General features: G+C 42.2%; 1 protein-coding gene across 2 annotated transcripts in view; it reads left to right on the forward strand.

The window, feature by feature from the left end:
• The window catches only part of supt5h (SPT5 homolog, DSIF elongation factor subunit), a 32,804-nt gene that overhangs the window by 11,862 nt on the left and 8,516 nt on the right, over window positions 1–12,426 (forward strand). For both annotated transcript variants that reach the window (XM_003228373.4, XM_062962212.1), the window contains 12 exons: window positions 142–231; window positions 801–871; window positions 1,457–1,562; window positions 1,750–1,843; window positions 2,506–2,642; window positions 3,664–3,819; window positions 5,335–5,481; window positions 6,854–7,000; window positions 8,975–9,100; window positions 10,756–10,840; window positions 10,985–11,089; window positions 12,012–12,114. In XM_003228373.4, coding sequence (XP_003228421.1) covers window positions 142–231; window positions 801–871; window positions 1,457–1,562; window positions 1,750–1,843; window positions 2,506–2,642; window positions 3,664–3,819; window positions 5,335–5,481; window positions 6,854–7,000; window positions 8,975–9,100; window positions 10,756–10,840; window positions 10,985–11,089; window positions 12,012–12,114 — 1,367 coding nt within the window. The remainder of the gene's footprint in view (window positions 1–141; window positions 232–800; window positions 872–1,456; window positions 1,563–1,749; window positions 1,844–2,505; window positions 2,643–3,663; window positions 3,820–5,334; window positions 5,482–6,853; window positions 7,001–8,974; window positions 9,101–10,755; window positions 10,841–10,984; window positions 11,090–12,011; window positions 12,115–12,426) is intronic.

Here is a 12,426-nt window from a genome sequence, read left to right on the forward strand (position 1 = left end):
TTATTATTATTATTATTATTATTATTATTATTATTATTATTATTATTATAACTTTTTCCAGCTCCAAACTTTACTGAGCTACATTTTGCTATAATCCTGACACGTCCCAGATGCTCTTTGTTTCCCTCTCCTTTCTCTTAGGTGGATTATGTGGAGCCAAGTCAGAACCAGATCTCGCTGAAGATGATTCCACGCATCGATTTTGACCGCATCAAAGCCCGCATGAGTCTGGTTAGTTGGCAGTGTTGACTTAAAAGACAATGTTTCTTTTGTAATGGTTTTGTTGGACCTTTATTTTGCCTCCATGGCTTTTCTGGTTGTTTGCCTCAAACTGGACAGTTTAACCTAGTGTTCATGTGGCCCGCCCTTGGTTTTATTGTTCTTTTGATCTTGTTTAATGTAGTGTATATTTTCTTTTATTGTGTTGTTTAATGTGCTGTGATTTGTTGTTCTATTATATTTTGTTATATTGTATTGTTCTGGGCATGGCCCCATGTAAGCCGCCCCGAGTACCCGTTGGGGAGATGGTGGCGGGGTATAAATAAAGATTATTATTATTATTATTTAAGAAAGGGAAATCTGCTTCATTTGACTCTTCAGTGTGTTCAGGTTTTATGGCAGCTGTTTATACAGTGCAGTGTTTAACTGACTCTGTTTTGTAGTATTTTAGAGATGGATGCATCCCCTTAAATCCTCTCTTAAACAATCTGAAATATTTCTGGAAGCTGTGACAAAGATGCAGCAGGGCTCCTGCTCTGTTGCCCACTTTGCTTTTGTTTCATCTTCCTTTTTCCATGCAGAAAGACTGGTTTGCCAAACGGAAGAAGTTCAAACGTCCCCCTCAGAGGCTTTTTGATGCTGAAAAGATCCGGTGAGAGTCCAAGAGTGAGATTTAAATAATAGATTGTGTTTTGCTATATTGCAAGGATTTTCATTCCTAATGTATACGTTTTATGTTGGGTGACTTCCCGGGCAAATCTGAAAGTTTGTTTTATACCTCCCTCCTTTTTTCAGATTTTTCTCTGTGTTGAAAGCTGCGGTTTTATATATTGCACTAGGAGCAGGTTGTCTAGATCCCATTACAGTTTGCCTTGATCTTAGTAAAATATTATTTGGTGTTGATTTAGAAGCTGAACAGCCACTTTATGTGTAGGTTCCTGTCATTCTTGTACCTGGGAACTATTTTTTGCTGTGATTTTCCAGTGCTTTTATCTTTTTTATGATTATGCTTTGATTATAATAAAGTGAATTGCTTGAGGAATTATAGCTACAGGTTTTGCGTGGTGGGGAAACAGTTGCAAGGTGGTTTTCTCCAGCTCAAACTTGGCTTGAATTTGCTCCTGATTCTTAAAGATCTGGCCCTCTTTGACTGAGACAGCAAAGTTTCCCAGACCTCTGCTTCTGGTAATAATGAGAAAGACTTTCTTGCTCAGGTTTTCTTCCTGTTGCATTCCAGGTCTTTGGGTGGCGATGTGGCCTCTGATGGCGACTTCCTCATCTTTGAAGGCAACCGTTACAGCCGGAAAGGGTTCCTCTTCAAGAGCTTTGCCATGTCTGCTGTGGTAAGGATAGGAAAACCTAAGGGTTGAGTTGGGGAGAAGAAGAACATTGTTGCTGTGGTGGAAAGCACTGCAAATATTAGATGCATGGCCTATAGAAGGAAAGACAGGCTTAGCATTGTGCTCATTTAGCAGCGGAGAGCATCTTCGAAATGCCACATGGTTGTATTTTTTGTCTTCTGCTCATCAGATCACAGAAGGAGTGAAGCCCACTCTGTCTGAGCTGGAAAAATTTGAGGACCAACCAGAAGGCATTGACTTGGAGGTGGTGACCGAAAGCACAGGTAAGAGAGTTGGGGATGGTGGAAACCTGTAATGCTGGTTCTGTCTTTCATACCCATATGGTACTGGTTTTGTTTGTTTGTTTGTTTTGGCCAAAAAACTTCTCAGATTTGATGAGAGAGAAACTGGGCCTTCTCGAAGCCGCCTTGTTTTCAACTCAGAATCTTATTCTTCCCTCAATTTGGAAAAAAACTACTTTTTTGGACTACAAATTCCCAAATTTCCCAATCTGTGAGTCTGGTTATGCCCCTCTTTGCCTTAAGAAGAATGGTGATGACCATTTCATTTAAAATACCACAAGATCTCAGAGTAGTGAACAGTCAGCTCTCCATATCTATTGATTTTGCATCTACAGATTCAACCATCTACAACTTGAAAATACTTTTTTTATTCCTATTAAATCTAACCCTTGATTTTTGCCATTTATATAAGGGGCACCATTTTACCTTTCAGTTGTGTATAATGGAATGTCTGCATCCACAAATTTTGGCATCTATAGGTGTCCTGGAACAAACCGCAGGTGATATTAACTTCACCAATTTAGAATGGTGAAATATATTCCAGACGTATTCACACAATTAACCAATTAAAAGAAGGCCATTTAAAGTCTATTTTAAGCAGATTAAAAACCATTAATGCTGGGCTGCTCTTCTGTCTGCTTTAGGAAAGGAGCGGGAGCACAACTTCCAGCCTGGTGATAACGTGGAGGTGTGCGAAGGGGAGTTGATCAACCTGCAGGGCAAGATCCTGAGCGTGGATGGGAACAAAATCACTATCATGCCAAAGCATGAAGACCTCAAGGTAAGGTTTTTGGGGCTACTCTCTGGAAACCTGGGTCTCAGGACAGCATCATGCCTTCCTATCTTGTCCTGTCCTGTCCTATCCTATCGAGTTTCTTCTCAAAACGTATCCGAGTGTTGAGAGGAAATTGTGGGCTGCAATGTGGAGGGAGATTTTCCCCTTCTCTTTCTGCTACTCTACCAGCAGAAGTCCAGTCATAGAGACCCCAAGGATCATCCAGTTGAACCCTGTTCTGCCATTCAGGAAGGCACCATCCAATCCCTCTTGACAGATAGACACCCACCCTCTGTTTATGGACTTTTGTAGAGTCATAGAGTTGAAAAAGACTCCAAGGGTTATATAGTCCATCTCTTGTCTTCCGGAGGGGGGGGGGGGGGGGAAACATCCAAGCCCTCCTGACAGATGGTCATTCAGCCTCTGCTTAAGGACTTCTGTAGAATTATAGAATTGGAAGAGACCCCAAGGACCATATAATCCACCCCTCTTCTGTCGGGGGGGGGGGGGGACGGGGACCATCCAAGCCCCCTTGATAGAGGGCCATCTAGTCTCTGCTTAAAAACCTCCATAGCAGAAAACTGCCCCAGATTCCCATACAGTATATTCCATAGTCAAACATACGTTTTCCATGTTCTTAATGTTTAGATGGAATCTCTTTTCTTGCGGTTTAATTCATTGCTCCATTGTGTCCTTTTCTCCAGAGCAGCAGAAAGCAAGCTTATCCTTTCCTCCTCAATGTAGCTTCCTTTCAGATATTTAAACATGGCCATTGTGTCCCCTTCTCTCATCCTTTTTTCTCCAAGTTAAACATCCCCAACTCTCGTCATTCCTCATAGGGCTTGGCTTCCAAACCATTGGCCATTTTGGCCTCCTTTACCCGGACACCTTCCATCTTGTTCATATCCTTCTTGAATTACCCAGAGCTGGATATAGCTTGACCAAAACAGAAGAGAGCAGGGCTGTGACTTTCCTCAATCTGGACACTAGACTCCTCTTGATAAACATGGTGGGCCTTTCTCTTCAGGACATGTTGGAGTTCCCGGCCCAAGAGTTGCGCAAATATTTCCGTATGGGAGACCACGTAAAGGTGATCGCGGGGCGCTTTGAGGGTGACACGGGACTCATTGTGCGCGTGGAGGAGAACTTCGTCATCCTCTTCTCTGACCTCACGATGCATGAGGTGAGTCCAAGGGATGAGAAGGGACTCGAATGACATATACCTGTGTCCTCATGGTCTTCATTAATGGTGGTCCTTTTAAATGGAATCATTAAGACACCTCATATGGAGCAAGGAGCAGAAAAGGGCCTTCTCAGTGGTGGCCCCTCGGCTCTGGAACTCCCTCCCAAAGGAGATTAGATTAACTCCCACCCTGGATTCCTTCTGGAAGAATCTGAAAACTTGGATGTTCACAGGTGCCTTCTCGTAACTGATAATTAATTGTCCATGCGCTTTGCCTAGGCCTTGGCCATTCCATGCACTTTATTACCTTTAGTCGTTCCCATCCCTAGCCACCAAAGAATATGCGTTTTTAGATTTTCATTCCCTTAAAATAGCCCATGGCCTATGGTGCTTGACTACAGATTATTTTTAACAGTTATTTTTAACTTTTGTGAGAAGTGTTATTATATTGCGATTTTATTGTGTTGTTTTTATTGATGTAATACTGTTTTGGGCTTATCCCAGTGTAAGCCGCCCCGAGTCCTTCGGGAGATGGAATGGGGTATAAATAAAGTTTTACTATATTATTATTATTATGTTTGGCCTTTCTAGTCAAAGAGTAAACATTTTTCTGTGGTGCAGTACTATTTTGCAAAGATCACTGCAGAAACTTCAGAGTTTGGAGCAGTTTCCACCTTGTGTTGAAGCAAGTCCCTGCTCTCATTTTGCCCTATTATTTGTCAGCGTGGGGGCCAGGGTGCGTGCCGGGTGGGTTTCTTCAAAACACCATCAATCATCTTACACACCAGCACCCTGATGAATTGGTTGCATTCGTCTGCCACACCAATTCCTCTGTTCAATGTCAGACTCAAAGACATCCGTAGTCTAAAGTCCAAACATTTATTTCAATATCTATAATACATATTTACAAAGCATAGCAAAAACCATCGCTCTGACCTGGCTTTCTTCTATTGCCTCTTCGCTCAGCAAGCACAGCTCAACTCACACAGAGATAAGAAAAAACATTCCTCAGTCCGAAGGAAGTTCCCGACCTCCAAGGCTGGAAATCATACCTGATAGGTCAACAGCAGACTGTCAGTCTAACTAGCCTGCTGTTAATTGTTTCATTACTGAAACACACACTCTTGCAAAACAGCAGAAACACTTGATTTACATTTCATATACATACATCCATAATCCAACATTATTGTGTACCTTCTGTCTTAAGATCTACTCCCGTTCCAGCTCTGTTGAGACAGGCTCAGACTCACGTTTTATGATCTGGAAACTCTAACCCAGGCATGGGCCAACTTGGGCCCTCAGCTTAAGTGGCTGAGTGGGGAAAGGAAGGGTCCTGAGGCTGTTAGGAATTGTGGGAGTTGAAGTCCAAAACACCTGGAGTTGGCTCATGCCTGGACTACAGTTTCTGGTATCATTGTCTGGCTGTCTCCCATCCTTTGTTTATCATGTTGATGTTCCTGATCCCAATTCAGAAAGTGCTTTCTCGGTCTCAGTTGCCATCTTCCTCGCCTGCAGCTCAAAGTCCTGCCCCGGGATCTTCAGCTGTGCTCGGAGACGGCTTCTGGTGTGGATGCGGGCGGGCAGCATGAGTGGGGGGAGCTGGTGCAGCTGGACCACCAGACGGTTGGCATCATCGTCCGGTTGGAACGAGAGACCTTTCAGGTGGGTGCTGCCGCCTCCGCCTTTTGCACTTTGGCAGGGAATATTTGGGCTCCTCAGGGTCATCCTTTTGTACTCTGCCACATTCCTGGAGGATGCTTTTCATTTCCTCAACAAATGCAGGCTTACAATATGTCTTGTATAGCATGTTCCTATTATTATTTATTATGGTCCTTCCCTTACGGCAATCCATGGCTTATCTAGAGTGTGCTTCACCTTGAGACAAGTACAGATCCTTGAGGTCATTTAGCCTTTAAAACAGAGCTAATCTGCCGCCTTCTCCAGCATGGTTTCACCATCACCCAGACATTTTGGATTACAGCCCTTGTTTGGCCCAGATGCCATTACTGATTGTAGGGGGGAGAAGTAGGCCAGGAAAGCTTAAATGACTAAACAGAGGCTGTCGTACTTTGGCCAGGCTTACTAGAAAAGTTGACACCTTGGAGGTGTCTATGGACAATGCTGGCTCTTCGGCTTAGAAATGGAGATGAGCACCAACCCCCAGAGTCAGACATGACTGGTCTTAACGTCAGGGGAAACCTTTACCTTTTTTACTAGAAAAATTAGTACAGGCAGACTTCAAGTTACAAACAAGATAGGTTCTGCAGGTTTGTTCTTAAGTTGAATTTGTCGGTAAATCGGTATGTGTACATTTTGTAAGTGTAACTCCAACCAAATATTATTATTACTATTATTTATTTATTTATTTCTTGCCTCCCTCTTCTCATTGGACAAGACAGGTCACAGCATGCATGTGTGTATGCTTTGAACAGAATAGGGAAGGGTGAAGACACTTGTGAGGTTTCATTTGCTGCCTGTGCCCCTGTTCAGGAGATTTTCCCTCACTTTCTGACCTTTTAATAATTGGATTTTGAAAAAAAATGGCTTGTTGTGGAAACAAGGCTTGGTGATAAAGCTTCAGTATACGCACCTTTTCCCCATGATAATAGAATAGTAGGGTTGGAAGAGACCTCATGGGCCATCCAGTCCAACCCCCTGCCAAGTAGCAGGAAATCACGTTCAAAGCACTTTAATAACTCTTTTTAGGAGTGAATTTCCCTTCCGAGGGGTAGATTTCTCTCACTTCCTGTTGTCTCAGCCCCGTTCTTAACTATGAGTCGTTTGAAAATCAGATATTTGTAATTCGAGGACTGCCTGTAATGCAGAAGGCAGTGGGAATGAAGCAGATTGCCTTTCTAATGGATGGACGCAATGAAGTGGCTGCCCTGACTTTACAAAACCTCAGCAGTGCTACTTCAGTTTGCTTTCTCACTTGTTGTTTCTAAACTTCGAACTATTGCAAGCTTTTTCTGGAGAGAGGTGATAGAAGTTGCCTCCTCCCTTCCCTGAATGAGCAGCCTCCTCTCACCTGCAGGTCCTCAACATGTATGGCAAAGTGGTGACGGTCAGGCACCAAGCCGTGAACCGGAAGAAGGACAACCGATTTGCCGTGGCATCGGACTCCGAGCAGAACAACATCCACGTGAAGGACATTGTGAAAGTCATTGACGGGCCGCACTCGGTGAGGGACTGGGTCTCTGAGGATACCAAGTTTGCACACAGGTTGAATTTCACTGAGTGATTGGGTGACCAATGTAGAAATGCTGGGCTAGGCTGCCTTTTAAAATATCTTTTATGTGTTATTTGTCCTGTGGAAGAGCAGCTGTGGCCCCCAAAACATCCTATTTCCTTCCAATGACCAACCAGAGGATATCGAGGCCTGTTAACAAAGAGCTACTGTATTTACTTGAGTCGAGTGCGCCATCGAATCTAATGCACACCTCAATTTTTAAAACCTCCAAAAAGTCTGTGCTACCAAATGTAAAGTTTATTACAGTAGAATCTCACTTATCCAACATAAACGGACCAGCAGAACGTTGGATAAGCAAATATGTTGGATAATAAGGAGGGATTAAGGAAAAGCCTATTAAACATCAAATTAGTTTATGATTTTACAAATTAAGCACCAAAACATCATGTTATATAACAAATTTGAGAGAAAAAGTAGTTCAATACGAAATAATGCTATGTAGTAATTACTGTATTTACGAATTTACCACCAAAATATCACGATGTATTGAAAACATTGACTACAAAAATGCGTTGGATAATCCAGAATGTTGGATAAGCGAGTGTTGGATAAGTGAGACTCTACTGTATTTGTAATTTGGCCATTGCAGTCGATGTCTGCTTGGAATTCCTTCTTTACAAACAGAAATATTAGAGCACCAAAGCTTCCAGCAATGGAAAAGAAATCCTTGGGGTGCATCTGTAGAATGAATCTGCTTTAACTGCTTGGGTTCAATGTTGTCGAATTGTGGTGGCTGTAGTTTTACAAGGCCTTGAGTCTTATCTGCCAAAGAGTGTGGATGCCTCACCAAACTACAAATCCCAGGATTCTCTAGCATTGAGCCATGGCCATTAATTAGAGATGAGGCCCCTCATATAGGAGCTCTATGTGCAGCTTCTGAAGCAGCTTTCCCTTTGCTTTGGCTCAGCACTAAGATTACTATACAGTAGAGTCTCACTTATCCAACGTTCTGGATTATCCAACGCATTTTTGTAGTCAATGTTTTCAATACATTGTGATATTTTGGTGCTAAATTCGTAAATACAATAATTATTACATAGCATTACTGCATATTGAACTACTTTTTCTGTCAAATTTGTTGTATAATATGATGTTTTGGTGCTTAATTTGTAAAATCATAACCTAATTTGATGTTTAATAGGCTTTTCCTTAATCCCTCCTTATTATCCAACATATTTGCTTATCCAACATTCTGCCGGCCCGTTTATGTTGGATAAGTGAGACTCTACTGTATTATGCAAATCTGATGTGCACCCTAATTTTGGAGGGGTAATTTAGCCATGGAAGGCGAGCATTAGATTCAAGTAAATAGGAGTACGTTAAAATATGGGGCACTTTATTTGACTTAGTCTATTTAATTTAACCTGGAAAGACGAAGAAAGGATGAGAGTTCAGCTGAGTCCAGTTGTCACACTTTGAAAGTACAGTAGAGTCTCACTTATCCAAGCCTCGCTTATCCAAGTTTTTGGATTATCCAAGCCATTTTTGTAGTCAATGTTTTCAATATATCATGATATTTTGGTGCTAAATTCGTAAATACAGTAATTACAACATAACATTACTGTGTATTGAACTGCTTTTTCTGTCAAATTTGTTGTAAAACATGATGTTTTGGATCTTAATTTGTAAAATCATAACCTAATTTGATGTTTAATAGGCTTTTCCTTAATCCCTCATTATCCAAGATATTCGCTTATCCAAGCTTCTGCTGGCCCATTTAGCTTGGATAAGTGAGACTCTAGTGTAATGGCTATCTCTTGAGCTTGTGCAGATAATAGACCTCTGACACTACCAACACTCATTTGGACCATGGTTCATGAGGAGGGCTAGTGAGGGAATCCTGCCTGTTCTGACCATCCATAGTAACTTGGGGCTTTGCCTTCTGCTTCTTCCTTGTCTTTCCAGGGACGAGAAGGGGAGATCCGGCATCTCTTCAAAGGTTTCGCCTTCCTCCATTGCAAGAAACTGGTGGAAAACGGAGGCATGTTTGTGTGCAATGCGCGCCATTTGGTCCTGGCTGGAGGCTCAAAGGTGAGGAGCAGATGATCTGTTCTTCCTTGAACCATCTAAACCATTAAGAAGAGTCATAAAAGTGGATTATTGAGACAGAGTGCTCCATTCAGAGGCAGGTGAAGGAGTTCATTAAGGCTTTCAAGGAAATAATGAGGAAATAATGGAGCAAAGAACTATACACAATTAAGAGTCATCATACTGTGTTCCAGAATCACTTTTTAAAAGTTCCTTCTTTGCACCAAAAACCAAAACGCATAATAATTTACATTCTAGATTGTAAAGCCTAAAGCATTTAAACTTTGGTTAATCTAAAATAGAAATGGAGACTTCCAATCTCTCCCTTATACTTACTGTGTTTCCCCGAAAATAAGACAGCGTCTTATATTAATTTTTGCTCCCAAAGATGTGCTAGGTCTTATTTTCAGGGGATGTCTTATTTTTCCATGAAGAAGAATTCACATTTATTGTTGAACAAAAAAAATGAACATTTATTATATACTGTACAGTAGTTGTCATCATAAACCAGCATAACCAGACAAACTGTGAATCCTATCAAGAATTTCTTGTTACTACCAATATTTCCATGTACAACACTTTATGGTACGTACATTTACCGATCCTGCATGCTCGGGTGTTCTGTTCGGCAAGCATGCTTCCAAACAAAAACTTTGCTAGGTCTTACTTTCGGGGGAGGCCTTATATTTAGCAATTCATCAAAACTTCTACTAGGTCTTATTTTCTGGGGATGTCTTATTTTAGGGGAAACAGGGTAGTCGTAATATTTTTAATACTGCATTTAAACCACGTCATTGGATGTGTTGCAGTAGTTTGTGCATGTTTTACTAGTGACATTAATATCCCATTTTTATGCCAATGAAGTCAAAGCAATGGAAATGGCTCTCTTCCTCCTATATGATCCTTATCATAACTCTATGAGGTTGGAAAGAGTGACACAGCGTTGCGAGTCCACAGTTCCCCCAATGAATTTTGTGCCTCAATGGGGCTTCCACCTGGATTCACCAAGTTCCAGTCCAATGCTCTTCTGCCCTTGCATATTTTATGTATTTGGCTTTTTGCTGCAATAAAATTGGAAAAAGGATTACAGCAGGCACTGAGAAAGTAAACTGTTTGAAGCTGGCAGGTTTTCTGCCTCCCTTCCCTCTTTAAATTTGAATATGTTTTAATGGTTTTAACTGATTTTTAAAATATTGTGTATGTTTAATTCTGTTTTAATGTTTGCACATATTTGTATTTTTAAAATTTATGGTAATTTTTTTATGTTAAGACACTTTGAGTCTTCTTTGGTGGGGTATAAATATAATAATCGTGTAGCACAAATCCTATGTAAAATCATACTACATATTTTTGACATTAATATTGAAATCTGAAATACATATACAGAAAGTCTTTACTTCAGACCTTGTTGTATTTTACCCTTGTATTGATAAAACATGGCATGGTCCCACTTGCAAACCAACTTTCTGTCAATGGTTTTCTCCAGCAAGGAAGACTTCATTTGTGCAGTTTCTCTGATTTACACACAGCAAGCAGGAGCTAGATTTGAAAAATTACACTGTCAGCTTGTCACGGCCACTTTGAACTGCACTGGATCAGATTAATTCCATTTGTAAGTTTCCTAAGTCTCTCGTTCCAACTTTTTTCCCCTCCTGCAGCCTCGGGATGTCACCAATTTCACCATTGGCGGCTTTGCCCCCATGAGTCCCCGCATCAACAGTCCCATGCATCCCAGCGCTGGAGGTGAGTCAGTGAGGAGAGATTAGGGACAAATGTGAGGTGGCAACAAACTGCATACGCCATAATGCAAGGGGATGGCACTTTCTCAGAGCTTAGTTCAGGCATGGGCAAACTTTGGCGTGCCTGTAACATACCTGTCTTCCTCAGGGCAACCTGGCGGCTTTGGGGGCGGCGGCATGAGCCGAGGCCGTGGCCGCAGGGACAACGACCTCATTGGGCAGACTGTGCGGATCTCCCAAGGGCCCTACAAAGGTAAGCCGTCCCCATTTGAGGTGGGTATCAACACTCCCTGAATGGTCTTGAGTCAGGCATGGGCAAACTTCGGCCCTCGGGGTGATTTGGACTAGCTCACACAATTCCTAACAGTCGATAGGAATAGTGGGAGTTGGAATCCAAAACACCCGGGGGCCTGAAGTTTGCCTGTGCCTGGTCTTGACTTTCCTGCTCACTGAACCACAGCCAACATGGCTTGAAAGCCTCTTAAGTGTTGGGAATCACCCTGGACTACTCAAGTCTAAATGTAGTCAGATAGATGATAGAGTTAGATTGAGGGAATCCTTTCCCCGTTTCCAAAGCATGCCTAGATGGGATTCACCATTGTTTCCTGCTTCCCATCCTATTTAGGTCAGCCCACCCTTTGATGTTCCTAGAAATGTAGTCTCTCCTAGGGCTTTGACGTAACTTCCCCAATTTGGTCCTTTGGAATGTTTATGGCCCTAGAGAAGAAGCGACCAGACCCATGAGGCTGACTGCCATTCCAGCTTCCTGCTTTGTTCCAGAGAGGACGCATCTCTGTCCTCTATTAGTCAAGATGTAGCTATCTATAGAGCTTGGTTATTTTAATCCGTCTATGTGTATTAGATCAGGATAGACTAGCTAGATAGGTCCTAACCTTTTCTATCCTTCAATTGATTTCTTTTTACCTCAATAAATGCTTTTAAACTTTAAAGCTAATTTTGCATCCCTTTTGCCTTCCTGATGACGCAGAGGCCTTCCAAACTCACACCCGCAAGTCTCACGCTGCTGCAATTCTTTACTCTGCTATTTTAATGGGAATTTACCTCATAAAGAGGGTGATTAGAGCTTAACCGGCTCTTCCATTCCCAACATTAAGTTCCATTGAAACCCTTTAGAGACTCTGGATCGTTGAATTGAACTAAGGTCTCTCTTCCAGGCTACATTGGGGTAGTCAAAGATGCTACGGAATCCACCGCCCGTGTGGAGCTGCACTCCACCTGCCAGACCATCTCTGTTGACCGGCAGCGTCTCACCACAGTGTAAGAGCTGATGGAAATTATACAATTGGGGGACAGGCTTACAGATCTAGAGAAGCTCATTATATCGTTCTATGCTGAGCCTAGGATGCACTTCAATGCAGTTTTTATTTATTTTATTTACAGTATTTATATTCCGCCCTTCTCACCCTGAAGGGGACTCAGGGCAGATCACATTATGTACATATAGGGCAAACATTCAATGCCCATAAACACATCGAACCGAGACAGAGACAACAGACAGACAGATGCAGAGGCAATTTAACCTTCTCCTGAGGGGATGTTCAATTCTGGCCACGGGGGGAGCAGCTGCTT

Source organism: Anolis carolinensis, unplaced genomic scaffold, assembly GCF_035594765.1.
Source record: "Anolis carolinensis isolate JA03-04 unplaced genomic scaffold, rAnoCar3.1.pri scaffold_10, whole genome shotgun sequence".
Lineage (NCBI taxonomy): Eukaryota > Metazoa > Chordata > Lepidosauria > Squamata > Dactyloidae > Anolis > Anolis carolinensis.